This window comes from Cygnus olor, chromosome 4 (genome assembly GCF_009769625.2).
Source record: "Cygnus olor isolate bCygOlo1 chromosome 4, bCygOlo1.pri.v2, whole genome shotgun sequence".
Taxonomy (NCBI): Eukaryota; Metazoa; Chordata; class Aves; order Anseriformes; family Anatidae; genus Cygnus; species Cygnus olor.
Window position 1 is genome coordinate 69198968 of NC_049172.1, and position 17914 is coordinate 69216881.

The 17914-nt window shown below is 42.1% G+C and overlaps 1 protein-coding gene across 8 annotated transcripts in view; it reads right to left on the reverse strand.

Moving 5' to 3' along the window:
* The window catches only part of NSD2 (nuclear receptor binding SET domain protein 2), a 107295-nt gene that overhangs the window by 49549 nt on the left and 39832 nt on the right, over positions 1-17914 (reverse strand). For all 8 annotated transcript variants that reach the window (XR_005819541.1, XM_040556035.1, XM_040556034.1 and 5 more), the window contains one exon: positions 16820-17444. Coding sequence is in view for 7 of the 8 variants with exons in the window: in XM_040556035.1 (XP_040411969.1) it covers positions 16820-17416 (597 nt within the window). In the remaining variant the exon portion in view is untranslated. The remainder of the gene's footprint in view (positions 1-16819; positions 17445-17914) is intronic.

The window sequence follows — 17914 nt, forward strand, 5'->3', positions numbered from 1 at the left end:
AAGAATTAAAATTATTTTTAAAAACATCAGGAAATGGTAGATACTGACAAGCAGTCACATGCAGATTTTATTCCAGTTTTCAGTTTTTTGTTGTTGCTGTTTTTTTTTTTAATTATTGACCAGATGGGATGAAGAGAGCGTTTCTACACAAATTTTCCACCCAGTCTCCTGATGGCACCTATGCTATCATATGATGAGAGCTGGAGCTTCTTCATGAGACACCTGTACTCACTGTTATTTTTAAAAATGGGAAATCACCATTGAAGTTACAAACTGGTAGAAGAACAAGTAATTTGGCTTCCAGTTGTTTTTCCTTCAGAAAACTGGAATTTCTGCTTCAGTGAATTTTGATTTAATGACATAGTATCTCTAACAACGTGTAGTCAGGCATAAAACAGGGAATCTGACTGCATCTGTGGAAGATGGAGAGGCAGACCGGGAAGCACACCTGTGGTGGTCTCTGTGCACGAGCAGACAGGTGATATGTGCTATTGCAACAGCAGATCAACTCTTTCTGTGATGACACAAGCAAGCAAATTAAGATGCAAGACTCCAGGTTTAGAGCATAATTGTACAGTGAAGAAAGCAAGCTCAAGCGAGTCATAGTATTTTAAAGTACTTTTTTCTCAATTTTTGCCTCTAACAATAACTTTTTTAAAAATTTCTTGATATTGTTCTAATTTCCTATGAGATACCCTACTCACAAATGTCAACAAAGAAAAGTCTGTAGGGCTTTCCCTGCTGCAGAGGAGCATAGATCAGTCTTTGCTTACTGTAATTGCTAAAATAAGTTTGGCTTGGTCTGTGTTATGCCCCATTCTGTTACCTTCTCCTGTAGTTTTGACAGAAGTAAACATACACCTTCAGTTGCAGAATTTCCCCTACTTCTCCTTCATTAATTATAATTAAGCTCTGCGGCCTTTGAGATAGCTACCTCCTCATCCACCTTCGCCCCAGACTTCAAACCAGCCACACTGAATAGGAAGGAAAAGAAGCAGGGTGATGTTTGGACCAGATGATCTTGAAGGTCTCTTCTAACCTTTATGATTCTATAATTCTACGAGGAAACAGCCTGGGAGCTTCTTTCTTTTCTACTCTGGGCAAGAATTTCAGTGTGGGTGGTTTTTTGTTCTTTCTTTTTTTCTTTTTTAACCACAGGACCGCAGAGAAGTTGCCCAGACAGGATGGCTGAAGCTTGTGTGAGCAGGTAATGACTTCAGACTGCGTGGACCAGTCCCAGTGCTGTAAACACAGACCATTGGACAGGCTCTGTGCTCCTCGGTATTGCAGACGTTGGTTTCAACAGAAATCCCTGCCTCTCTGAATTAGTATCCTAATGAAAGACTTGCTCTGAAAGACAGCTAGACAGAACTTAAGTTTATGTTGTCTGGGGGGACTGTGGGGTGTGGAATGGAGTGATTCAACTACCATAACTGAGTTTTTCTGCGAGAAATTATGCCCCAAATAGTACCAGCATCCTTAAAAATTCATCTGGGACAGCAACGCAATAGGCTGAGAGAGACCAAAAAAGAAAAGAGTATTTAACATGCTTTGCCTCTTCCCTTAACATTTCCAAGATTTGTTTGTCATTTCTCTCAGCACTTTCACAAGCGATGAGTGACAGGCAGATTGACAGGAATTTCTGACGATGCTGTCAGCATTCAACCAGCCCAAAGAAGTGAAAAGTGATGATTTGGTCATAGAAAACATTTGTATTTAATTAACTTTGCCTACAGCTCATCGAAAGAATTCTTCCAGTTTTCACTTAATTCTGGTCTGACTAATATGAGGAGACAAACATATTGTGTGTGATGGGTAATTTCAAAGTTTAAAATTATTTTTGAACAACTACCAAGAGTAATGCATTTAAGAAGAGCACTTCACTGAATACAGAGCTTTACAGTTGCTTGTAGGCTACGTTACGAAAACACTGTGATCAGTTTTAAGTTGGCAAAGGACAAATGTACTCTTTTTTTTTGAAACCATTTACAAGGCATACTCTGTGATGTCAGACTGAGATAAATTATCTGCTTTAAAATGATCAGTGGTAAAGAGCAGTGATACTAACATAATAATTATCTATTCTGTGTACATGTGCATGCACGTGCAAAGAATTATAACCCCTCAAACTTACTACAAATTACATGAAGCATCGAAAAATAGCATTTTACTAAACAAACTTAGAAAGCTTCAGAAATCATGAAAAACTTTGTCCCACTATAAATTGTCAAAAGGGGATTAGACAAAGAACACTGTTAAAAACTGGTGGAGAATCTAATATTGGATAAGAAAAAAAAAGAGAGAACAATTCAGACAGATAAAGAAATGTTCTCTCCTATAACATAACGGGGAAGCACATACAGAACGACTTGAAGATATCTTCCCTTCTGTCTTCATTTTCAATTCAGTTTGTATCAAAGTAATATCAGTTTATAATTCTGTATCAAATAATTTCTCCTAGCCTGCACTATAATAGGCTATGCTACAAATATTCAGACTGCTGAAGGCCAACCTGCACTCGAGAATAAAAAATTACTAGCATTACAAAGAAACTTGAACAAAACAATCAAGGTTCTGAAACAGAATATATGCAGTTAAAATGTACTTTGAATCAAAATTAAAACACACAAACATAGATAGTCAAACCTGTCTCTTCACTATGAAAAAGACATTGCTTGCTGACCAAGACCACGTGTTTTTCTGGTCCTGCTATCTACTTGTGCCGTGTTTCATCCACTAATACTCCCATTTCTATCATGGACTTGTGTAATAAAAATAGAAGTAAAAATGTTTTGTCTTCTCTTGCCTCTCTATCAGGAAAGATGGTGAACTAAGGAAGTGGCTGTAGGACAAACTCCATTCCTTTGAGAGGTTCAGGAGAGCTGGGAGCTTGTCTGGAGAGCAGGGAGCAGCAGAGCAGAAAAGACTCCTTTGGTAAGGTCGCTCTGTCACTTAAACTCACCAATGACTAAGCACATTATAAACAAACAAAGGACAAAGAATTTATGTTAAAGGACAAAGATTCCAAACTTCTCTTCCTTGGAAAACAACCATCATAATTACATCTTTAGGAAAACTATTGCTTCCTGAAAAAATCAAGAATGTAATTTGACAAAAAACAAATTACTGATCAATCTTCAGGCAAAGGAATGGAGGGATGCTCCTCTCCTAATGCGTTGTTTCCTCTCATTTGGGACAGAGGAATGGCTTCTTCTCATACTGTGACTGAGGGCAAAAATCTCATGAAATCAGATCACCTCAAAACCAAAACTTATATTTGACTAAAATCAGTGCAAATCCCTCAATCTACGCCTCTCCAAACAGTATCTTGCTCTGAACACCTGCAACACCCTCGCAAAATATGCATTGTATTGTGTAGTAAGGTAAAGACCGAGGGGGAAGAGGACATCAAAAGCTCAGATCAGAACAAGAAGCTGGACAAGCTATACTGGGAGTTGTTTTGTTAGTTTTTCACATGACTAATTGTTTTACACTAACCCAGAGATTTTACTAAACCCTGCCATGTTAAATTTCTAGAACAACTATCTTCAACTTATCTTTTCTTCCATTACTAAGCACCTGAAAAAGGGGGATCAAAATCATGACACTGTGAAGAATTACTTCTGACGAAGACACTATATTTGGTTCTTTCTGGCATAACCAGGACTTACTTATCTTTATTCCATGCGCTCAGTTGGTGAAGCTATTAAGTAAGAAGACAAACAAGGATGAAAGAAATCACTGCTCTACCTGCAGATCCCCTAAAAACTTCTCTGTGATGGTTGAGGCTCTTCAAAATCAAATACCGGTTTAGTGACAGTAGATTTGTTTCCTCCATTTCTTTTCACAAATTCATCTAAAGCAGCTCATGGACAGCACCTTGCCTTTCACCACACAGGACACTCCCCTCCAGGATGATAGGAAAGCAGAAGACAATAAAAATCCATTTAAGTTTAGACAGGAATTCATAATGTAGATCATGGATTTTAAAATACCATAAAAGCTCAAATTTGTATTTCAAATCAACCACTAAACGTCTGGTTACATTTCAATTATTTTTTTCTGGCTTTGGTTCCCTCATTATCAAGTCTCAAGCAGATGAGATGTTTTTTAGATGCTTTTACATTTAAAAACCAATCTGTCTATCCAAATCAGCAATCTCCCTTTACACAAACACTACATGAGCAAGTATTTTAGAAATAATCTTAACACGGTATCTTACTAACTAGGATACAACCGTTTTTTTTTGGAGTGAAGAGTTGAAGAGAAACAGATTCAATCATTCACAGATAGATGCAGTGAGACGCAAGTTCTGGAACACTTCCCAATCCTCAATCGTTCTGCAAACGTGAAGAGCAGTTTCATGCAGCAGCTCTGCTGAATTTCTGCATTTACATTTAGATGACCTCTTAAATCATAAGTTACTGGCTTCCCATTGAAAGGTTCCATGTTTCAGAAATCAGTATTTAAATTACATGATACTTGTTCAGAATGAATGAAACCTTTCATAGAGCGTATTACAAAAAGACTTCTGCCTACATCCAGCTTCTCTGGCCTCTGATCATGCTCTGAAGTTTAAATGTTCTATCTCAGTATATGACACAGTGTGGACAGAAGATGCTACACAAGTCTGGAAAAGCATGACTGCAGAGCTGGGAGGAAGTTTAGCACAGGAACCAGTTATTTCTGCAGAATTTCCATGAAGATGTCACATAGGACAACAGAACGAAAGCTGAATCATCTCAGTATACCTAGAGGTTTTCAGAATGCCACATCCATATGTGTTCTGTTATCTGCATGTACAATGGTTTCACATATGGTTCAGATTAGAATCTGAACCAGGGCCTTATCCTTAGCACCCTCCTATACTCTTGTAGGGTTCAGTAGGTAAAAGTTTTCCCACAGCACTTTCTGAGCAGATATCCTCCCCTTGGTAGCTCACAAACATCCAAGGGAGCACAGGTAGATGTTCTGAACCCTGATACTCTTGGTAGAGAAAACCAAGCCCAGATAATACTGCCAACTGCCAACTACATTTCCAGAACATTGTTTTCCGGTGAAGGCAGATACTTAATCTCTACAGTTCTTTTTTGCAACAAGAGCACTTCTGAAGTCTAGGCTTAAATAAAATAAATGCTGATTTGGCATGAAGGTCCTCTGTTAGTTAACTTATAATTTGATATGGTCCAAATACCACTTTGCTTTTTGAGTAGATCTTTAAATTGAATCCCCATACATAAAAGCAGGCACAGGAGGTTTCCAGGCAAGCAATTTCCTTTGTGCTGTTACACGTAACTAGTAGGTCCTCCTGTTCTGGAGATGAAATGCAAGAAAGAGTATCAATTACCTTGATTTGGCAATGCTGAAGCAAATTCCTGAAACATGCCTTATTTTCAGCATAAAAGATGTGCAGAACACCTGGGAAACCCCAACGAGGAATACCCCAATCCCATATGAATAAGGCTGGTCATCACAGTAAAATATCATCAAGCACGTGTCCAAAGTGCTGTCAATTCTACAAGATCTAAGATTCAAAATTATTTTAGTTCTTTGCAAGCATCCTCAACATACATTTGAGTTTACATTTACATACAAATATATATACATATCTCAAGTGTTTCTATCATTAGGTACTTTGAGGCCACAGATTCGCCTCCCTTCTTCACCCAAGTGCAGCAGGGCTTGATTAACAACCGTCTGGGCAAGATCCAGTTTTCCCTCTCATACTGGGCTTCTAAAATGAAGCATTTTACAAACTCGCTTTGTGAGAGAAGAATTCATTCCTTACTATTGACAAGTTACATTTTTAGCTGCTGTCCATTTTATGATGCCCGAGGAAACAATTCCGTTAAGTTTTCCCTAAAAGCGGTTATATAAATGTTAGACTGGCTGGGCCTATTTATTTACAATAGGATAACTAAACAATGGCAATGGGCAAACCGACAATTAGTGTCTGCGAACAAAGAACTTCAGAGGTCTTAAGGTTCAGGTGCCCTATATGAAATCTACTCCAGAATGAGGAAACTTGTAAAGGAGGCTGACACCAGTGTTACACGACAGACAAAAATATTTTGCTTTGGTTACTTTGTGTAAAAGTTACTACAAAGCATCTTTCTTTCTTGACAAAAGGGGGCTCTGAGGGCCAGAAGCGACATCTGGGACAGATCACTAAAGTTTCCCAAAAATCCCTCTGTAAATCCGTCCAAGTAGCACAGCCATGAAGTGAAGATCTGACTCTCAGCTAAATGCGAAACTTAGACATGCATTATTTTGCTTAAGCAGAAAACTGAGCAGAACAACAGAGAGGCTTCACTGTAGCTTCGACAAAAGCAATGAAATAACCAAATTCCTCGCCGCTCCAGCCAGTAACTGCCAATGCACGTGTGGAGATGAGATGACAGTGTTCAATCATGACACCACCAGTGCAATGACTGAAAATGAGGAAATTATCAGGAAAAAAAAACACAAAAAGAAACAAACAAAAAAGTCATTAACTTCTCAACTACGTTATGGTACACCATCAGCCGTTGAGGTGGAACGGGAAGAACTAATTTACCACTTTGCCTGCTCTACCATTTCCACACCAGCGTCCAAAGACCTAAATAAAACAAAAACAAGTCCTGAAACGCACAAATCAATGATGAGTACAAAACAAGGTGACAACTGGCAGCCTTCTCTGAATCAGTGAGATTCCTTTACATCTGCCAGCTCTCGAGGGTTGTTTCAAGTAGCCTTGTAGCTTGGAGATGCAAGAAACTTAAAAGGTAAACCCAGCATCTTCAATGCTCGTGTTGTCCTGGACCAGTCCTTTGAGCTGGGTGGATAAGGAAAAGGGGTAGATAGGCCATGCACGTGCTGGAATGCTCAGCAATAAACGCTGAGGAAGGGGAAGGAGAAGGAGGGCTGTTATGAAAACCTCTGTCCTCTGGAACAGCTGCTTTGCGTATCGAGGCCGTGCTTCCCAAGATGTGGCCGAACATTGCTCGCTGATGGGAAGCAAGGAGTAACTGCCTTCTTTTGAGGAAGTGAGGGAGTGGTTGTGGTGGAGCTCAGCTGCCCAGCTGGGTGAAACCACCACAGTCCTTTTTGGTGCCCAACAAAGGGTTGAGAAGGGTTGAGATAACAACAGATTCGACCAGAGCGTTTTAGAGGGACCTTATAATTATCATATTTGTTTAACAGTTGCTGGTTGCAGTGTTGGCTGGTTTGCTCTTAACATTGTTCTGCGTGCTCCTGTTTTGTGTGATCTGTGCCATGTTCTCTCTTTTGCTATATATCAGATCTGAGAGCTCGTTAAAGGCTGTGCTTGGTTTTTTTCAGCTCACTGTGCTGTAAAGCACTGGCCTTGAGCCTAATCTGGGATTTGGGTCCTGCATTACTATCATCTCTGTACTTCGGGAACCATCTCTTGGAGAACATTAACAACTACACTCTCCTTTTTCTCCTCTGGAAATCAGCTGCTGGAGGTTTAAGGGACAAACATCGCTAGCGTCAGTCACCCTACCGTCAAGATGAAACGATGGAAAGGTAGTCAGCTCCGCTGGTAAGGGAGGACGGAGCTCCTCCTAAATTCTGGGAGGGAGAAGAGGAAGAGGCAGGTGGCTCTAGAGCAGAGCCATCACACAAACGGGAGGACAAGGAGACAGAGATCATAAATGAGTCGGAAACCATCCAATCCCTAAACCTGGGTGTGTTGTGAGATATACGGAAGGATTTCAGCTGTCTCCCAGGTGAGCACATCACCACCCAGCTGCTCCGATGCTGGGAAACCAGGCTGGTAGCCAGGAATTAGAGGCAAGGGTGCCAAGCAGCTGGGATCCCTCTAGGGAAAGGGACATTGACACAGGGACTGGGAGAGAGGCACGAGTATTAGACACGAGTATTAGACGCGAGGCACGAGCAGTAGACGGTCCTGTCGGGTGTGAACCACAGGGAAGACATGAGGAAGTGGGACGGTGAGCCTACCTCAACCCTAGGAGCTCGGGTAGGTGAACTGCAAGGAAATACAGCAGCCAAGAGGGGGTCTCCTAGAAAAGTTACTGCTCAAGTCAATGTTGGGCAGTCCCCCAGATGGAGTAGAAGGGCTGATACTCCTTCTGACCCTAATGAAGGGACTTCTGCTTCACATTTGCAAGAGTGGGACCCTACCTCCAGCCAGCTGGAGGAAAGGGTCAACCGGATTTACTAGACTGTGTGGATCTGATGGCCTGGGACATCGGACCTGTAGGAGCACAAGGCTCTGGTGGACACCGGCACGCAGTGTACCCTAATGCCATCAAGCCACCAAGGGGAAGAACCCGTCTGTACTCCTGGAGTGACGGGGATCCCAACAGCTAACTGTACTGGAGGCCAAGGGGAGCCTAACTGGGAATGAGTGGCAAAAGCACCCCACTGGGACTGTCCCAGAGGCTCCATGACTCCTCAGCACAGACTACCTCAGGAGAAGGCATTTCAAGTATCCAAAAGGGCACCAGTGGGCTTTTGGCACAGCTGCCTTCAGTACAGAGATGATTACGCAGCGCTCTACGCTGCCTGGCCTCTCAGAAGACCCTTCTGTTGTGGGTTGCTGAGGGTTGAAGAACAGCAGGTGCCAACTGCTACCACAATGGTGCACCGGTAATCCAAATTCTTCTGAACGCTGGTTTTGTTAGAAAGCAAAGGAAGCTCAAAGGACCTGCATGAGAGATCCAGTTCTTGGGAATAAGACGGCAGGATAGACATCGCCATATTCCTAAGGATATGATCATTAAGGTAACAGCTATGTCCCCACTAACTAATAAGAAAGAAACACAAGCTTTCCCAGGCTGTGGGGTTCTGGAGAATGCATGTTCCAGGCTACAGTCAGCTTGGCAGTCCCCTCCATCAAGGGACTCAAAAGAGGAAATGTTTTGAGTGGGGTCCTGAGCAACAACAGGCCTTTGAACAGATTAAATAAGAATTAATTTGTGCGGTAGCCCTTGGGCCTGTCTGTGCAGGACCAGCTGTGCAAAATGGGTTTTACACAGAGGCTGGGGGCCTCACCTGGAGCCTCTGGCAGAAAACCCCAGGAGAAACTTGAGGTCAACCTCTGGGGTTCTGGAGCCAGGTATGAAGGATCAGAAGCCCACTACACCCCAAATGAAAAAGAGATACTAGCAGCATGAGTGGGGTGGGCTGCATCAGAAGTTGGTGGTACAGAAGCACAGCTCCTTGTGGCACCATAGCTACCTGTGCTACAGCGGATGTTCAAAGGGAGAATCCCCTCTACACACCATGGAACCAACACTGCATGGAGTAAGTGGGTAACGTTAATTACCAAACAGGCTCAAATGGGGAACCCAACCACCCAGGAATCCTAGAAGAGATCACAGACTGGCTGGCAGGCAAAGATTTTGGAGTATCACCTGAGGAGGTAACCCATGCCCATGAGGCACCACCATAAAATGAATTATCAGAAGAAGAAAAGCATTATGTTTTGTTCATCGACGGGTCCTGTCGTGTTGTAGGCAACCATCGAAAGCTGCTGTGTGGAGTCCCACTTGATGAGCCGTGGGAGCCACTGAAGGGGAAGGCAAGGCAAGTCTGTTTGCAGAGGTGAAAGCCATAAAACTGGCCCTAAACGTTGCTGAAAGAAGAGTGGCCAGTACTCTATCTTTACAGCACAGAGGTAAACCCACCTGGGCTGCTGCACTGTAGCCAGACATCGCTACCCAAGTGAAAAACATGGTTGTAAAAGTACCGCATGTAGGCACTCACACCCAAGAATCACACCTCTGAAGAACATCAGAATCTCAGGCTTCAAAAATTGAAGTGGCTCAGGGGGACTGGTCTGGGAACATAAGGGTGAGGTGTTTGTAGCTTGATGGGCCATGAAACATCGAGACATCTGGGGAGAGATGCCACATACAGGTGGGCTCATGATCAAGGGGTGGACCTGACCACTGACACCATCACACGGGTCTCCCATGAGTGTGAAACCTGTGCTGCGATCAAGTGAGCCATGATGGCAAGGCCTGGAGTAGGGGGCCAGGATTTTGATACGGTGAGCTCTGGCAAATCAACTCCATTGGACTGTTACCACAAACCACCAGGGCAGGCACCATGTACTCGCTGTGGTGAAAGCAACTACCAGGTGGCTGGAAACATACCTGATGAACCATGCCACTTCCCCACACACCATCTTGGGCCCAGAAAGGCAATTTCTGGCATTGGGGTACCCCAGAGAGAGCAGAATCAGACAATAGGAGTCACTTCCCAAATAACCTCATAACCTGGGCCAAGAGGGACAGCACTGTCTGAGTGCATCACATCCCCTGTCACCTGCAAGTCTCTGGAAAGACCGAGAGATACTGTGGACTGAAAGACTATGCTAGGGGTATTGGGTGCTGGGGCATGGAAATACAGGGGTGCAAATTTAGCAGAAGCCACATGGCTAGTTAACACCAGAGGATCTGACAACCATCCTATTTCTGCCAAAACAACCCCCTACACACTGCAGGAGGAGCTAAAGTCCCCGTGGTGCACGTAGGGAAGCGTGGGTTGTTCCTGCCTTGGGAAATGGCAAACCCGCTCATGCCCAAGGGACCTGGGTACATTAGGTGGGTCATGCAAAAGGACACGGATATCACGTGTATGCTGCAAGGAGATTCAACCCTGGGAGAAACTAATCTGTAACCTGAGTTACTTGTTGTAGGAAGACACTGCAGAGCCAACGACAGGTTGACTTCACAAGGAGCTGGGTGAGCGCAGCAATGACTCCAGCTAAGGTGGTGCTGGCAGCCAGCAAGCCAACGGGCTGCTGCTCCTGTCCCAAGGCCTAAGTCACTGCTGGTTCTTATGGACATTTTGGGAGATGCCCACAGAACAGGAAGACAGTATCTGTGGATGTGCTAAGGGACAGGGACCAGTCATGGTGGGTACGTACACACAGCTGTATGTTGGATGTAACAACGATCAGATGATGCAAGTGTAACGAACTATGTAGAACCTGACCGTGACACCAATGATAGGGAATAAGGGGCAGAGGTTGCAGCTGGAAAAGTTCCACGTTTCAGAAATCAGCATTTAAATTAGATGATGCTTGCTCCTGAACAGCTGCTACACATACTGGGGCCCTGCTTCCCAAGATGTGGCCAAACATCGCTCGCTGATGGGAAGCAGGGAGTAACTGTTTTCTCTCTCTTTGCTTCCCCATGGTCTTTGCTTGTTTTTCTTTCCTTTCATTTTCCCTTTAATGAAATTATCCTTATCTCAAGCCAGGAGCCTTTTTCTTTTCATCATATCCCTCCCCCTGCTGGTTATGTTGGAGTTCAGCTGTCCAGCAGGATGAAACCACCACAAGAAGTAACCATGTATTTTACCAAAAAAAATTAATCTGAGGGCCCTGCTTCACAGCTAACCTCCATGCTAGCAGCCCAGGCTTGGAAGCAATGTATTCCCATTGCTCAGGGTCACTGTCACTGGACGCTGAATGGAAAACTCTAGGAATCAGACCCATCTTGATCAAGCTGGCTCTATAAAGACTTTAGAAAACCCATACCTGTGTTTTACTACACTCTGTAACACATGGGTGGGAGAGGAATGCATAGATCTGATCTGGGGTCTAGGAATCACAAATTTATTAGAGTATTTCTAGATACATGGAAGACCCGAGTCAAGGATTTTCAGGTACTTCTGTGATAAATCCTCTTTCTGCCACCATGCTTTCAAGACATTCTACAGAAAACAGGCTCAGTACACAGAAGCAGTCAAGAATCAACCAAATGTGTTTTTTCTGTTTGTTTTTTTACAATTAAATATAACATTATTTATAATGTAACAGAGAATATATAGAGGAATTGTCATGCCACTGTATACATCCACAAGACAACTCATCTTGAATGTCTTGTACTGTTCTGGCCCTTCATTCTCAAAAAAGGAGACGGAACCCAAAGGGCATCAAAGTTCAGAAGAAGGATGATAACAAGAAGTAACATTCTGGATTAGCTTCTCTATGTAGAAAAATGGACTAGGACTCTCCAAGCTGAAAGGAAAAATGACCACGTTTGTAAGAAATCTATAAAGCTATTAGTAAAAGAGATGTTTGTTCACGATCCCTTCTTCTAGTATTATGAGAAATATCATCAAGAGAAACAGGTGGCAAACCAAAAGGGAAAAAGAACTGGTCCTTAACATCATATATAACTTGCTCCATTACAGGATGGCACGCGTGCAAGAAGTTCATACTGGCTCAAAAAAAAGCTGAGCTTTTCTTCCACGAATTCAACCATCCACAGCTATTAAATTCAAAGCCATCGCCACAAGCTCTAGAAACCTCTGAGTCACAAACTGCTGGAGGCTGAGTGTGTCCAAAGAAAGCACCGCTCCATGCTTTGCCATGCCTATACCCTCCCTTGTGCAGCCTCTGCTGACCCTCACCCGCCTGAGCAGAGGTGCCGAATTCGATGGGTGTTGGATCTGACTTGTTACAGCAATTTGTATGCATCATTTCTATCATCACGCCAAGGTACTTCATATTTGATTTGGATTCGTTCACCAATGTGTTTATGAATAGAGGGGAAAAAAACATTCACATTTTTTTCCACACAAATATACAAAATATTTATTGAGACAACAGCTTTAAGCAGAAAGCATACTTCTTTTGGACACTTTACATACAAGAACCAGAAGCCTGGTACAGAGAGCCTTGAAAAAAAGACTTCAGCTTTCTGCAATTAATTTTCTATCCACTCCGAGACTCTCCGTAGCTTTTAATCTCTCCCAAAACAAGTATACTCTTGATGCTGTACGCTTTTGGTGCTACTTAGCTTTCAAGTAGTTCTTTAAAATACTTCTCCTGTGAGACACTAAGAATGAATGATTTGAAATTCCAAAGTAACAATTACTGCTGCATGTTGCGAACTGCTTAGAACAAACAAATTTTCAAGGCATAGCTCAACATAATCCTTTACTAAAGGCTAAAGCATAACTGTAGCTCGGGAACCCTTCAAAAGAAGAGATAAGCAGTCATTTCTCTTGCTCCTGAAGGGATCACCAGAAGAGATTTTAAGGTGACTCCCACTCCGCTGGGTTTCTAGTGACAGCAGCCAGGAAGCCTGTCTTATCACTTGCCTGAAGACAGGCTCTGATACCTCAACAACAGCCTATTAAGAAAAGTTATCAAGTCCAAGATATCATTTTACCCTGCAACTGCACATCCTGGCTCCTGTGGCAGTTGAGCTGCACGTTTCACAGCAAGTTATGTAATCATACTCAACCAGGAATTCCTAATAACTGATGCTGAAAAACAATAAATTAAGTCTTCCTCCTCGAAAAGATCTATTTAACTTTTTTTTTCTTCTTCCTTTTTTGGTAATTAAAACAGAACAGGTCACCTCTGACACATCTGTTTTCTCCACTCCTCGCAGCTATAAACAGGATAATCAGTGTTTGATGAGTGCAGCTCTCCAGTCTAACAGAGGGAACTTGGGGGTTTCTGCCTGGCTCTACTGAGTAGCTGCAAGCAGTGGGCAGAGCAACATCAGCACCTTCAGTGGTCCGTACCTCTCAGTATCTAGCACAGAAACATGAAAAACAGCAGATAATCAATCCTCAGACTACTTCTGTTCTACCTTTACTCGGATTCTAAATCTTTGCCATTCACTGGGAAAGGTCCTATAAGGTTATGTAGTCATCAGATATATTGGAGTTGGCCAGAACAGTTTTTCTCTGTGAAGATGAAATGGCAACACAAACACACGACGCAGACTAGTGAAATTTCTCCAGTAACTTGCAATTGTCCCCAGGTAGCTGCTGCAAAGTCATTACAGACTCTGTCGAGTAGAAAGAGCAACAAGCTGCCAAGTTTCTGGTACAACACTCCAAGAGGGCCGCAAGAAAACTGGATAGAAAGCTAAGTGGAAGGTACAGCTTTTGGATCACGTACATCTTGCACAGCTGGAATCCCTAAGCTAGCAAGTACAGCGGCTCGTGGACCTTCCAGGTTTGTTACGGACACGGTACTGCTGCTTTTTGGAGCTACTGCACCCATGCTCAGGAGGCTATGCCAAAAGGGCCAACTGCTGCTTCTAGGCCCAGACTGGCTTCTGCAGAACAAGCTCAAATGTGTCTGCAACACACACCGAGCTCTTCTTATTTGGGACCACCAGCATGAGAGCTGCAGATTTATGTACTCGCTTTATTTCCTTTAAAGCAAACTCCTCCGATGGAGAGGTACTGGAGGCGGAGGGAAGTGGGTGAAATGCAGTGCAGGGAGGGATTTGCCATGATTTGTACTACTTCCTCTCCTTCAAACTGGGAAAGTGAAAGCAACACAGCTGTTCCTCGGAGGCCTGGAAAAAGCTGCGGTGTCAACAGAAACCTAAATCACATCAGAGCTGGGGAGATCACATTTATTCCCAACTGCAGACCTGCTTGCAGATAAAGTTTTGGACAACCTTCCTTTATGTTAATGAAAAATGTCCAAACAAGAAAACCCAACAACAGAGCAGTGGAACATTTGTTAAACGATATGCTTCTCACCTCAGCAAGATAGCAATCTGGTACGTCCATCAAACAGAGATATAATTACCTTGCACAAAAGGCAGTACTTGAACCGTGGCAATTTTTGCTGAATAGAAGAGTAAGAGCTCGGACAAGAAGAAACAGAGAGAGAAAAGCAGCCCAGAACCCAAACCAGACAATCAGGTTCTACATTAACTTGTAACCTACGGTAAACAGCTATCTAAGAACAAAATTAATCAGCTTTTACTCCAAGGACATTTTTCTAACTTCCGCTTTGCAGCCATGGTCAACTACACAAAACCGCGGTACAATGCACTAACATTAAGCCTTGGGATGCCGGCAATGAAATAACACAGAGCAGGGGCTTGAAACAAGAACACTGATAACTGAGATATTACAGCTGTGATCACAGAGAACACCTGCATACTGCTAGTCTACATGTGAACAAATTAGAAAAATCTCCTTCCGCATGCTCCCTAGCATGGTTTTTCTTCCTTTAAACCCGCTCAGTTGCAAACCCTCCCTGTAAGAGAAAGGAAAGCCCTGGTCTTTTTACAATTAAGGAGTTTTATCACAGAACAACATCATGTGATCTTCAAATGTTTTTCCATTTGCCCTTTGTGCTTTAAAGTGCACCACGCAAGAAACAAACAAACAAACAAACCAGCAAAACCAGAGGCTTGACCCCTCTGCTCCAAGTGCTCCGAAAAGACCAGGGTTATAATATTGCAAAGCCTGAGATCAAGCAGGTGGTCGGGCTGTTTTGGCAGTCTGGTGGCCCACTGGTTTGGCACCACTCTCCAGCCATCAAGTCCCAAGTGTTGCGGGAAACAGCATTCACATTTTTTTTCCTGACAATTCCTGGCCATAGAACAACTGAAAGGACCCAGACCAATCTTAAATGAGGCACTCATCACAAAAAATTAAAGGCCAGCCTCAATTGGCAACCAATGTGAAAGGTATCAGAATAAATTATAGAGATGGGCATACTAAATACTGCCTTATCTTTAAATAAAGCCAAACATATATGCTAGAATTGTTAATGCTAATAAAGATACCACCTTTTCTTCTAATTTGCCCTCACTCATTAACAACGAACAGGACAAAGAATTATTCCAACTACTGACCGTACCCATACTTTTTACCTCTGAGGAACGATTTGGAAAAATCTGAACCAATTAGTGTTAACACATTCTCTTTAGTAAAATTAAAGAAAACAAACTCTTTCAAAAAATCCTGAAAATACTAATATTGATCACTCAAGGAATAACATATTGAAATCATAAATAATGTTTTCAATACTTAAGAGTGTTTACACGTATTTGTAAACTCATTTATTAAGTGGTTTTAAAAAATGAGGGTAAGCAATAATCATTAATACAGCAGCAGCAGTGTGCGGTTCTTCTCTGCATGTGTAACCTTTAGAGAGAGTAAGAATCAACATTTATTAGCAAAACTGCATATGACAGAAAGAAAACTAACATTCGTTTTGCATTTAAAGCATGTAAAAACTGGACCTATTCACCAGCCAAAGCATTCATCAACATTCACCACCATTGTTATACAACACTATCATGTATATTACGTTTACCAGCAAGTAATCCACAAAAATATCCCTGCTATGTAGGTTTCTTTCTCTGAGACAAAATGAGTTTAAGCTACCTTCCTTTAAATGGAGTCTAGCAACAAGAACTAAACAAAGAGGGAAAAGCTCTAAGAGCACTCATATTCAATATGGTAACGTGGATTTAAAAAAAAAAAAAAAAGTGAAATTTCTACTTCTGCCTATGTATAAAATAAACAAAAGAACAGATGACCTTGATCACAGAGGTTAATGACATATAATAGAAGTATCTAGTCATTTTCAAGCAGTGCACTTCACTAGGTTATAGCAAGCAAAGTCAGCTCTTTTCAGATCACAAGTATGGGTAAGGACTACATCTGAACTGCCAAAATCAGGTAAAGGCTATGCCTAAATTTAGAAGCCTCCCAGTCTCCCTTGCTCAGGTGCATGTCCTGGCTAGGTCTTGGCTGCATGGCTGGATGAAGCTTCTCTTTTACTCATCCCGTATGACTACATGCCCTGATCTGCACTGGAGACTTACTTTACTTGTGTGGAAACAGAATTAGGAGGTCCTCCTAGTCTAGACAAAAAGCACGGACCAGAACTACAACACATCTATCTTTAGTTGGGGCAGAGTGAGAATATCATAAAAAGTGACTTGTTCAGGTGAAGCACCTATTGAAATACTTGAAATAACGACTGGCATATGAACAAATGAAGTATCAGTATGATTAACAAACCTAACAAAAGAAATAAAAATGTTTTTAAAAGTACCTTCTTTTCAGGGGAGCTTGAAGTCTTTGACACTAACGCTGCTTCAACAAGACCCTGCTCAAGTAAGGAGTCATATTTTATGCTCCTTTTTCTGTTTCTCCTCTCCTTGTTTGCTGGCTTTTGTTCATTTTCTTCTGACTGTGACACATCTGCACCATTGTCTCCACAAATGGAAGATTCAAAAAGAGGCTTCCCGTTCATGTAGGTTTTAGTGATTTTCAGCTTAATTTCTGGAGAGCCATTCTTGATAGGAGTAGTGTTTGGTGGTGTTCCAACTCCTTTTATTTCTTGGGGTTCAAAACGCAGCTTGGCATCTTGGGCCCCAGACTCGCCGTTAAACACACGAGAAGTTAGATCTTTCAACTTATCAGCTGGGATGAATGGAAGAGCATCGTGGCCATTATATTTTTGCATGACACCTTCTTGTAGAGTGGCAGAAAGTTGTGCTTTGCCCAAGTAGACAGAACACTCACGATTAACTTCACAATTCTGAGTTTTCCCATTGGTATTTCCGAGGATCTCTGGTACCTGCTTCATTTTTATGTAGTTAATTTTTCGAGTTAACAGTTGAGAGCTTCTTTTGATGCTAAAGTCCATTCAGCCAGATGTTTCCAGTCTTACACTGCTGTAAGAAGACAAAAAGACAAAATATTTGTAATAATACAAAAATGAGAAAAGCTACCAAGTATTTAGATAGAGATGTCCCCAATGGCATATCATTCAGAATTAACTTTATTCAAAGTTTTACCAAAAAAAGTGTTGCTTACAAACTTCATAACCAGAATACTTTAGTATCTGTTAATGTGTTATGAAAGATCCCAAGAAAAATAGATTGATAAATCATCGTTTTATTAAAATAAAACCATAGAGAAAAATTAAAGCTTTCATTTTAATAACCTATTAACATTCTGTAGCATGGGTCCTAACCATACGAATTACTCAGAGGTATTGCACTGTTTAAAACAAGAGTTAGACACAAGTTAATATCATTAATAACAATGTAAAACATATGAGTTTCATTCTAAGAGATTGTGCCAGAGTCAAACCCCACAGGCTGCTTTACTGTACAACTACACCATGGACAGCAGCATCACA